The 12,172-nt window shown below is 28.5% G+C and overlaps 1 protein-coding gene and 1 long non-coding RNA gene across 2 annotated transcripts; both read right to left on the bottom strand.

Annotated features, from left to right (window-relative positions):
* Positions 1 to 44: 44 nt before the first annotated feature.
* On the bottom strand, positions 45 to 882 carry LOC102600609 (uncharacterized). Its single transcript, XR_001474464.1, has 2 exons — positions 673 to 882; positions 45 to 294 (listed from the first exon to the last, which is right to left on the bottom strand). It is a non-coding gene; the product is annotated as an uncharacterized lncRNA (long non-coding RNA).
* Positions 883 to 7,108: 6,226 nt separating this feature from the next.
* Positions 7,109 to 10,512, bottom strand: LOC102600279 (chalcone synthase B). Its single transcript, XM_006355644.2, has 2 exons — positions 10,219 to 10,512; positions 7,109 to 8,205 (listed from the first exon to the last, which is right to left on the bottom strand). Exons 1-2 carry the CDS (start codon positions 10,403 to 10,405, stop codon positions 7,214 to 7,216), a joined length of 1,179 nt encoding a protein of 392 aa, XP_006355706.1. The 5' UTR covers positions 10,406 to 10,512; the 3' UTR covers positions 7,109 to 7,213.
* Between the last annotated feature and the right edge of the window lie 1,660 nt (positions 10,513 to 12,172).

Below are 12,172 nucleotides of genomic sequence, written 5' to 3'. Positions count from 1 at the left end.
TTTTAAAAGGGTAAGTTCTTAATTTTTTATTTTTTTTTTTTTTTGGGGGGGGGGGGGGTATGTATAGAACATCATCAAAATTTTCAAAATCTTGTTTTTGGGCGTCAATTTAGCCACCACATGAACAAGATAATGATAAAATATGTACAATATGTGCCTTGATTTAACTCAAAAGAACAAAGATTTATGTTCTAATGGCTTTGGATTTGTCCAAAATTGACCACATCACTTGAACATCTTCATATCCACAAGCCATTACTTCACCTTGCAAATCTACTACATGTTTATCTTGGTCTGCAAATTAACACAAAACATTTGTTAAGAAACGATCAAACCAACCCGGAGCGGATCCAGAATTTGAAGTTTATAAAAAAAATTCTCGATTTTATCCCCTTTTGAGTAATTGAGTTCTAAATTAAAATGAATTTCTAAAGACAAATACAAGATTTAAACCAAAATTGTTGGATTATGTCAAATACGTACACCTACACCTCTTTCTCAATTTATAGCCCTTTTTTACAAAATGTTTAATTGATTCGAGCTAATAGCAATAAACTCGTTCTAGATCTGCCACTTGACCAAAAAACACTATACATGGAACTGTCTCTGCAAGACTCTCGACTTAAGTAACGCAAACACATAAACTCTATATTATACACAAATTGTACATACCTTCTTCTTGTGACTTCTTTTCTCTTGGTGAATCTCTTGGTGATTGTTGATTATTATTGAAAAAAGTTCTAGCTTTTCTAAATGGAGTGGTGATTGTTTTGACCCATTTAGTCATTTTTTTCCTTTTTGTTTTGATATAAAGAGTTGTTGTTGTTGCATCTAACTCTCCATTTTCTAAGAACAAAAAAGGGTTTATATATATAGAATGTAACATCTCACCTAGACTATAATATGTAACATTTAATTAAAGGGATATTGTGGGAGCCATAATACTACAGGCAAGATCCGTGAGATAAGCTTTATGTAGTCTCACATCTCTTTCTTTATGTTTCTTTAATCATCTGATAATCAAAATTCATTAATCTAATTAATATGAATTTATATCATGTAACTTTAATATGAGATAAAGCGCTTAATTAATATAAATTCATACCATATAACTTTAATAAAAGCGCTTAATACGAATATGTAAGAGTCAAATCGTATTATTTAACTATGTGATATTCAAAACTCATTAATTTGACTAATATTTATTCACAATCGTGTATAAAAGCTCAATACAAAAAAATCTTGATTCTTTTTTTTTTTTAAATTATATGATATTCGAAGTTTATTGAATAGACTAATTCATATTGTGTAAGATCAATATAAAATTAAATAAAATGTTCAATCCAAAAATTTTCGAGACATCTGAATAAGGATCGAGAATCGCAATCCGCCACTCCCGTGGTTGGTTTTTTTCTCTCTCTTGTTTTAATTATTATTATATTGTCTTATCTCTGCAGTTCCAAGTTTTGGTGCCGACTGCCTCATAACCACATGGCTACGGAACCCTTGCACGTGAACGCCTTCTATCTTCTTGAATGTGACGTTACAAGATCGATCGCACGTTATTTATCGTGTTTTTCTTTTATACGTCCTTAAAGAAAATGCTAATCAAGAGGATTAGGAAGAAATTATGAGACGAGAAATTGAATTCTCGTGAAAGTTCAGATAGTTAATCAGTTGAACTATTAAGATTATCTATTTATGTTTTAAATATAATTTCTCCTAAGGATAAAATAAAAAATTATCTTAAATATTTTTAATGATATGAATTTAGAAATTATAATAAATAATTTGAGACGAATAAAAGTAATAATTATGGGCTCGAAAATCGAAGGTGATGACAAGTAACGCCTAGCGTACAACTTGTGTGTACTTTGGTATTTTGACCTTTTCTATGAAATCATTCACATGGTGGTACCCTAGGTAAGGAACAAAGTTGATGGCTGTGAAGCTATAGAACCTAATAAGTATACTTCTATATTAACGTCAACTTAATACAATGTTAGAATGTAGGCGTCCAGCAGTGATCACAGGATCAGGTCCTCAGACAGAATAATAGTGTGAAAAATAAATAGCTCAAAGTAAATCACGCACAAGGACTTTACGTGGAAACTCCCTTGCTCAAGGGCGGTGAAAACCACGACCTGTATTACTGACAGGATTTCAACCCAAACTCTATTTCACTCAAACGGAGCAAAGTTTCAGATTACAAACTCTTGCAACCTAGGAATTAAAACTCTTTAATCCCTTCTCCCTTACAGTAGCAACTCTACTACAAAGGAAACTAAGCAATAATCATATTGCCCACTAAATCAACTCACTCTAGTTGATCTAGACTTTAAGAACCCACCAAGACTAACTCTAGCCACCAACTCAGATCTCGAAGATGAGATCTAAACAAGCAGCAACTCTGTTGCACCCAAACATCAACTAATTACTCTAGTTGACACTCCTAGATAACTCTATCCAAAAGAACATCAAAACAATGATGTAAAAAGGCTTGACGAGAACATAGATGATTCGACTAACTAACTCTTGTTAATACGACTCAAACTAAAGACTTAGACAAGCAACCGATCTACTATCATTTATAACTTAAAAGTAGATTTACAATATGAGCACATAAGACACAACGCTCAAAATATAACAAAGACGGTTCAGCATTCTTGAATATTATTTTGTAAGATTTACTATTTGTAAGATCAAGTTAGGTAGATGTTGACCTAGGTAGAGTGATTTGTAGGTCCAATTGATCTGAAAGTGAAATTCGAGATTCAAGAATATATATAATATAAAAGAAACTCTCTTAATTATTATTTTGTTATTTAGCCTTATATATTATAACATTTAAGTGATATTATAAGAGATTTTTGTTGAGAAATCGTATTATAATATCGGAATTATAAAAATAGGGACTAAATGAGGGGATTTTTACATGATTCTCTTTCACTTTTACTCTTTTGAAAACTCAAATTCATAATATTAATTTTAAAGATAATTAAAAGTGCTTAATTATCATTCAAATAACTCCCTTTTATCCTCTAAATTTTTTGAATGTTTGGGTATGTTTCTTTTTTCTTTTTCTTTCTAGTGGTAGCTACCCCCACTTTGTGCTCATGTATAACAATTTCTTTAATTGATAATAATACTGAATAATTAAAGTGAGTTGAATAATATCAGATTAACATGTTCATAATCAAGATATAAGATAAAGATTATTTTGTTAAGCCATACGACTTACGAGTACCCATAAATAGAATAAATTCAAATTTGTGGAAATAGAAAAAAAAATTCGAAATAGAAGAAATTTTTCAAGCCCATAAATTAAATTACTTCTGTGTACGTCCTTAAGAGATAATAACTTCCTCACTATTGTTAAGAAATCAAGTTACTTTTTCTCGAGATAGAACAAATAAATTATGTTTGAATAATTTTTTGATTTTTCTATTTATCTGAAATTAATTATTACACAAACAAAATCTATTTTAATTATTGATCCTACCAATTATATAACAACTGCGTGCATTCTGAGTTGTAGAATTTCCATAACGAATATATTAATTGTTCCAAGAGAATCTTAGACATACAAAATTACATAAATATTAATGTTGGTTAAATTCAACTAACTTTTTAGTTGAATGAATCTAATCGTAATTTTGTTGGTGGTAAAATTTCCATAAATATAAAATAAAATAAAATAAAAAATTTGAGTGGCACATGTTGAACTTGTATAAAAAATCACGTTATTTTCTGAGAGGAGCCATGTTATTGATACCTTGTGTTTGTCCCCTCTAATTTATAAATTATTTTTGGGGGGACTTACCTTATTTTATTTATAGAAATATATCCAATTAAAGTGCGTAGGATTATTGTGGGATGGACATCATTCATTCACTTACCTTTAATTGAAGATATCAAATTTGAGTTTTGAATATTGAAAATAATCTTGTTAGAATAAGCTTCTTCCTTAAATAAAGGTTATCAATTATATGACGTGAAATATAAATTAGTCGAGGTTCAATATGAATACTGAAGAAAAAAAACTATATAGGAAAGTTATCAAGGTATGTACTTGGGAATTGGAGGGATAACATATAGTAATATTTTGATATACCTTGTTTCAAAAGGTTGTTCTTCATCTAGATAAGTTTATATATCTTGCTTTTTATCTATTCGGAATTAATTAATCAATTAATTTATATTCGTGATATATAAGGCCTAGGGATGTACTTCGATTTTTTCTTAATTTTTTTGTAGCTCGAATACAAATTAAGTATCTGATTAAGAATATAGGAATCGTCTCATCCATTATATTGTATCCCCCTATGAGTACTCTAATTTTAAGGGTTACTATGATTGTAGATCAACTTTCTCTGATGGAATAAAATACGTATAGTTTCCTTTTATTTTTTTACTGAGTATTTGATATTTGTATATTTATAAGTTCGATTATATATTCGAATTCATATCTTCCTAACAAAGGAATATTCATATCTAAATTTAAACCTTGATTAAAAATACAGAAATATTTATCACTCTACGACGACAATTTTGATTTTTGAATAATATACTATAGTCACACTTGGAATATTTAATTCCTTTCAAGCTTCCCTACAATATTAATGTTTTGTTAGGTATTGGTTATGTCTAGTTAGACAGAACATATGAATTCATTAATTAAACAATGCAACTTGATCTGAACAATATGGTATTATATGGTCAAAAATTTTTTATTTTTTTTTTCAATAGCATAACTACTTAAACTAATTTATGGACTTTGGAATATTTTACACTGTATGCCTTTGAAAACGATGCCTTCCTATTGAGCTTTTTCATCTTTCATCATTTAGTAACGCAGAATCAAGATTTAAATTTTAAGATATTAATCATAAGTATTATAACATAAATATTTGGGATAAGGGTCTGAAAAATACCCCAATTTTTGGTCGGATTTGTTGTTGCGATACTAAACTTTACTATTTAATTCCGTATTTTTTACCCCCTGAACTATTTAATAGTGTATTTTAAAGGTATATATGTGTCCACGTGGATACATTACTATTTATAATTTTACATTATTTTTTTATGTCTACGTGAGCAAATATATATGCTTAAAATACGGTATTAAATAGTCTAGGGAGGTAATAGGTCCTCATGAAAGTTTAGTATCGCAACAGCAAATCCGACCAAAGTTGAGATATTTTTCAGACCTTTATCCCTAAATATTTTATAAAACTGTCTATTATATTTTAAATAGTTGAAGTTCATGTGGAAATAATTGAACGTCGGTCATATGCATATACATGAATTTTAGTTATATGAAACATCATATACAATGTCTGATGCTGACATAAAGTGAATGCACGTGTAAAAAAAATTGAAAAGTTGATACAAGTTAAATAGTGGAATCAAGATCGGTATTCATGCACTTTGCCCGTTACTACTGAGTTCTAAATTTAATTTCTCTAACTATTTAATATATTACTTAAAATATATTTATATGATTTGGTCAAAACTATTGAATTCGGTTAAATTTATAATCGAAAAGTTATTTGTGCAATCATATTAGGTGCACACTATTGATTTAAACTGTCGCAAACAAAAGCATAATAAATATTTAACCTAATTAATGCTTAAATTATTATACTAATTATACTCATTAACAGAATCATCCCACAAGTTTGCATAAGCAATATAATAATTGCTATATCGCTTTCCATTGGTTTTGGTTAGCTAATCGTAAATAGTTGATAAGTTTTAAGTAGGGTTGTTCATGATTATAGTTAAAAAAACAAATCGAACCGCAATTCGAATCAAACCGATTGACAAAATCGATATTTGGTTGGGTTTGGATAGGTTTGGTTTTAAATTTTGAAAACCGATATTATTTGGTTTGGTTTTGGTTTTACTAAAAAAAATGCAAAAATAACCAAACCGAACCGATAAAATTAGATATATAAATTTTATAATTATTTATATATTATTCATAAATAAAATATAAATATTATTAAATTTTAATTAACTTAAGGGTTTAACTTTACAATTTCCTCAAGCTCAACACTTTAGTCCAACTATAACAATCCTAAGTCCAAGTCCATTAAAATCCATTTTAATTTTTACCTACCCTACTTCACATAAAATAGTCACACTTTCTCTTAATTGAAACACTTTGTTCGTGTAATGATAACTCTAGTATTGCTTAATTGCTTAATTGAACCGACAATAGTTTTCTTGTGGATTGTTCATGTGCTAGATGTTTGTGGCTATCGACGTAAGTACTCCCCAATAATATTACTATTACTTTCAAACCAGAAAAACTAAATCAAACCAAACCAAACCGACAATAACCAAGCCGGCAGTTATTTTTTTCGTTTGATTTGATTTGATTTTAGAAATTTAAAAAACTAACTAGATTGGTTTGATTTTGGTTTTAATCAATGATCCAAACCGAACCACGAACACCCTTAGTTTTAAGTATTGAAATATTATTTTTAAATTTTTAAATTGATTTTATAAATAAGTAGTTACGTGTAGAAACTGATAATGAAATTTATTGGCATGTTTAACAAAAAAAAATGATGATAAGCTATTTTTAATTAAAAGACTAAAATACCCTTAACTTTTAAATTATTACTTTTTTTCCAAATTTAATAGTATCTTTTTAAAGAAAAAGAAAAACGACAAATATAAAATGAATATGAAGTTAGAGTTTATTTTAGAAAATATATTTGAGAATTAAAAACAGTAATATTAATTAATGATAAAATAGTAAAAAACTTCACTAAAAAGTATTTATAAGCCCTAAAGTTATAAGTTAGAAGTGATCAACTTATAACTTTAGACTAATTTTAGATTATAAGAACTTGAGTTATATACCTTTCGAACGTTTATTAAACACGTAAAGAAGTCATAACATCAATTTGATCATCTTATAAGCATAACCAAATCCCATCGTAATCAAGTTTTCAAATGAAGTAAACTACGTTGGCTATTTAATACACGAATCAAGAGAGATAATAATGACATTAATTTATCACAATATTTATTATATATATCTAATATGTCTGGAGATAGTGGATATTTATTTTATTTATTAATACATGCATATAGTTGAAAAAATTCCACCCAAAAGAAAATGAAAATGAAATTAAACATCACAAAAGGCCAGGCCCAAGTAAAAAAGAGAGACATAATGGGCCCATTATTGAAAATGCTAAATGGGCACACTACGAAGCACAACTGTCTCAATTGTAAGCCCAGGCCCAAATGATAAAAGGACTCCCAAGTCCAGCCCATCTCCAGTAGTCTTCAGCCCATATCTAGCAGATTTTTTTCTTATCTCATCCAATATGAATAACACACATGCACTAGACAAGTTACCATATTCTCGAAGGATATTTCTCGTGGCCCGTAACTTATCGGGCTCTAGGCCCAATGTGCTTTCGACTTGGTCCACAATTGCATTACCTCCTGGATGAAGAATCCAAAACACCGAGTTCCAATCTGAAATGCCTAACGGTTCAAACGCCTTTATTAAGCAACTCTCCACATTTTTCGCGATGGTCGGTGGTACGTCCCTGGTACAATGAAATGTAAGGCCCATCTCGCGTAAGTGTAACGCGAGGTGGCAATCCCCGTTAGGTACAAACGTCTGGGCCGCCGAGACAATTTCGAAAATGGGCCTCTCCAGGCCCATTTTAGGGTCCGACCCGATTATAACCGCGACCGCACCGTCCCCAAATAATGCTTGTGCGATAAGGTTATCGGGATGAGCTTCGCTCGGCCCGCGAAACCCTATCGCTGAGCTCTCAGCACACACAACGAGTACCCTAGCACCCTTGTTGTTCTCAGCTAAGTCCTTGGCTAACCGGAGCATCGTGCCACCGGCAAAACAACCTTGTTGGTACATCATTAATCGTTGAACTGATGGGCTTAGGCCCAATAACTTTATTAATTGATAATCCGCACCAGGCATGTCCACACCACTTCTTGTACAAAAGACTAAATGGGTAATTTTTGATTTGGGCTGAGCCCATTCATCAATGGCCATAAGGGCAGCCTCTTTACCAAGTTTGGGTATTTCTGAGACCAAAATGTCTTGTCTGATATCAAGGGAAGGCCCATTATAAGAACACAAATTTGGATTTTTCTTTAATATTTCTTCTGTTAAAAGCATATGCCTTTTCCTAATCATTGTTCTGCTGCCTGAAATTATTTATGAAAAATAAAATCAGTTATTAAAAAAAAAAAATCAATTTCTCTAGAGGTAAATGGTAAAAAAAAAAAAGAAAAAAAAAGGGGAGAGTAGAGGGGATAATATCATTTTTGACCATTCAGTTATTGATATATTCTAATTTTGATCATTATAAGTACATTTAATTAAGCAGATTTAACGTTAATTCACTACGATGTATACCTTTTGTCTTTTGAGCTATAATTATCCTCAAACTATAGTGAAACATGCACAAATTTAACATAATACGCGAATAATTAAATAATTTATTTTGAATTTGTGTAACCATTGGGCTGCCTTCTCAATTAATGCCCATATTTTTATTTTTTTTATTTTCCTTTAATGAGTGGAAGAGGACAATATATATCCTTAATAATAAATCATATCAACTAGCTTGTTTATAATTTATATAATTGAATTATTGGAGCAAGTAATAAGTGACTGGCACTATATAATTGACCTTGAACAGAAACAAAGATATTATCTCCATTTGTAAAACGTTAATTTAATTAAAGTAGGTCTGTCATAACATATTTCTATATATATTTTATATTACGGAAACATTAATTTTTTCCTGTGAGCTTGTTTACATTATCGCCTTCAATCTCAAATAAAGGAGAAGGATTGACAATGTCCGAGGGTTGCTAAAGTCCAAGAACAGTAGTAAGATTTTGTACATCTTATCCTCTTCAAATTGTATTTGTGAAATTATATCGAATTTGTAGTTACTATTGTATATTTTGGAAATTAAACATCAATTATATTACACACCATACAATTTCACATTAAAAAAGTGAAATGCTTCCTAACGAAAATATCTCCATTTGTTTAGGTTTAATGACTAGATCATATACAAACACTTCATATAACAAATATTTATATTATGATTTTCTTAGCCCATATATAGTACTCCAAGATATATAATTTTAGCAGAGATAGTATTAGTATATATTTCATGCTACTGATCCTACAACAGGAAGCAATCATCACTGGGATTATATCATTTCAATTTTATGTGCTGTCATACAATTGCCAGACTTGACAAAAAAAATAAACAATGTTACACAAATAAAAATTATTCTTCAATTTCAAATTTTGTATAAATTCTCAATACTCATGTTACTTTGTTCAAGTTCATTTTAGTAAAAACATATTAGAAGTTCTGTATATATAACATATAATTTTCTGACATGACAAAATATTAAATCTAAATTAGATGTATTGACATGAGTAAGTTAATTTCATATAACTAATTAGTATCATTGTATCACATATATAGGTTATCTTTTTTAATTTCTTTCTATATAATTAATATAGGTTTTATCTCAAGCGACTTTCGCTTATTTTATATCCTCTATACATGCTACTTGAGAAAGAGGAAAAAAATTAGAACATAATAAAGAAATGTACAATTAAATCTAGCTCATCAGCAACTTTCAAAACTAGCTTAAAAGGTGATGATCTTAGACCATAGAATCCCCGACTCTTAATAGTCGATGTGAGAAACTCAACAAAAGTACAAGTTTGTATACAAGTGATCATTAAACCTAAACAAATGCTCCAAATGTATATAGGCATGTAGCGAATGAATTTTGTTTCTTAATGATATACATTGGTAGTGTGCAATAATTTTCTTATATCATCAGTCTAATTTAACATGTTTTAATCGATTACTTGCCTTTTTTTCTAAGTTACCAATCAATGTTACTCCACTCAATATACTTATCACTTACCTAGTTTAATTAAGTTATATATATTGACTGAGTAATAACTTTTTAGTCAAGTCTTTCAAAAGATATATATATCTACCTGCAAAACCTTCTTAAAATGTAAAGTTTATAATTATAAAAATAAGATATATTAGATGTTATTAAGTGACCTGATTATGCATATATCATCTTTTATATCGTTAGTGTATTAAACTTAAACGTTCAAAATTAAATAACAGCGATAAATATGCAATATTAAAGGGGAATATAACTTACAAATACGTCTAAATTTTTCTTTGAGGTCCACCAAATGCTCACTATTTGTTACCTTGAAATAATAATCAGGATAGGAGGTTTGATCAACCCAATGAAAAGGAGTTGCTGTCCCAATGGCTAAAATTTTTGCAGGACCCTCAGCTCTCTCATGAACCCTCCCAATCTTTTGACCATTTTCCAACTTCATTTTTTTCGAAATAAAAAGAGGTGAAATTCAGACAAAATCGATGAAACAGAAGAAATTCGAGTATTAGTTGAAATAAGAAATGGCAAAGGCAAAAGCCAAAGGGAAATGTTTTGGTTTGTGGTGGTGCATGGAATTGCTTGATTTCATTGCCTTTATATAGAATGAAAAAAATGAATGAAGTGTGATGTAATTAGCCCACCTCAATAATTTCAATACGTACAACAATAATATATTCACACTATATAAAAATTACTTTTATATAGCGTTAATAAACATATATTAATAAAAAGTGTTAAAACATTTATTAGGGTTAGTTAATTGTCATTGGATTCAATGTCTTTATAGGCTTTAGGAACATTTACAAAAAATGGTAATTGTCTCTAAAAAACATATTTAGCGTCAATTAAGCTATTGTTGTTAATGATCATTATTGGGATAGTGCCAAAGTGATCTCAATTCACATAAGTGGAATCTAAATAAAATGGAATGTACAATTATCTTATCGATCTCTATGTATTACATATGAAGTAGAGAAGTTGTTTCTGATTGATTTTTGTCTCGAGAATTATTTTTCAAAAACAAGTTTGACAAATACAAAATAAAAACTATAGGAAAAATATTATAGAAAAGAAAATTATTGTCACCTAAATAATATCATCAGGAAAAGGTAAATAATCTCTTTAAATTATGTGAAATTGAATAAAAATGTCATCAATTAATATTTTGATTCAAAAATGTCTTTATTGTTACTTAATGGGTTTAAAGGTCTTTTTTTAAATAAAAAAATATATTATTTTTTTTCCTTTTTAACGCATCCTTTTCCTAATAATTTTTTTATTAATAAATGTTTATCCTACTTCAATTTGGAAAAGGAAAAAATATTTCTTATTTTGTTATAGTTATTTTTTATTATTATATATCTAAGTGAAAATTAATGATGAGTTTACTATGATCTTATAAACATGACATATATTATCCATTAAAAAAGTACATTTAGTTATTCTATTTTAATTGAGATTAAGAAGAAGACGAAATTATTTTCTACATTTCATTGATTAAAGTCATTTTAAAAGAAAGAAAACAAGAATACAATTTATTAAAGGTAATATTTTTGTTAAGAACAAAATGTGTTAAAAATAAAAAATAAAAAAATAATAATTTATTTGAAAAAGAGGATTTTTGACCAATTTAGTAACAATAGTGGTATTTCTGGATCAAACTATTAACATCAAAGGCATTTTGGACCAAAATATTGATAATAAAGATATTTTTGGATCAAACTATAAACATAGAATATTTTTATTTATCTCACATAATTTAAGAACATTTTTGACATTTTCATAATTTCACTAATGTCCTGATCTTATAAACATGACATATATTATCCATTAAAAAAGTACATTTAGTTATTCTATTTTAATTGAGATTAAGAAGAAGACGAAATTATTATCTACATTTCATTGATTAAAGTCATTTTAAAAGAAAGAAAACAAGAATACAATTTATTAAAGGTAATATTTTTGTTAAGAACAAAATGTGTTAAAAATAAAAAATAAAAAAATAATAATTTATTTGAAAAAGAGGATTTTTGACCAATTTAGTAACAATAGTGGTATTTCTGGATCAAACTATTAACATCAAAGGCATTTTGGACCAAAATATTGATAATAAAGATATTTTTGGATCAAACTATAAACATAGAATATTTTTATTTATCTCACATAATTTAAGAACATTTTTGACATTTTCATAATTTCACTAATGTCC

The sequence above is a fragment of the Solanum tuberosum genome, unplaced genomic scaffold, assembly GCF_000226075.1.
Source record: "Solanum tuberosum cultivar DM 1-3 516 R44 unplaced genomic scaffold, SolTub_3.0 scf00202, whole genome shotgun sequence".
Lineage (NCBI taxonomy): Eukaryota > Viridiplantae > Streptophyta > Magnoliopsida > Solanales > Solanaceae > Solanum > Solanum tuberosum.
The sequence above is the reverse complement of the archived record's forward strand: the minus strand, read 5'-3'. Positions and strand labels throughout refer to the sequence as shown.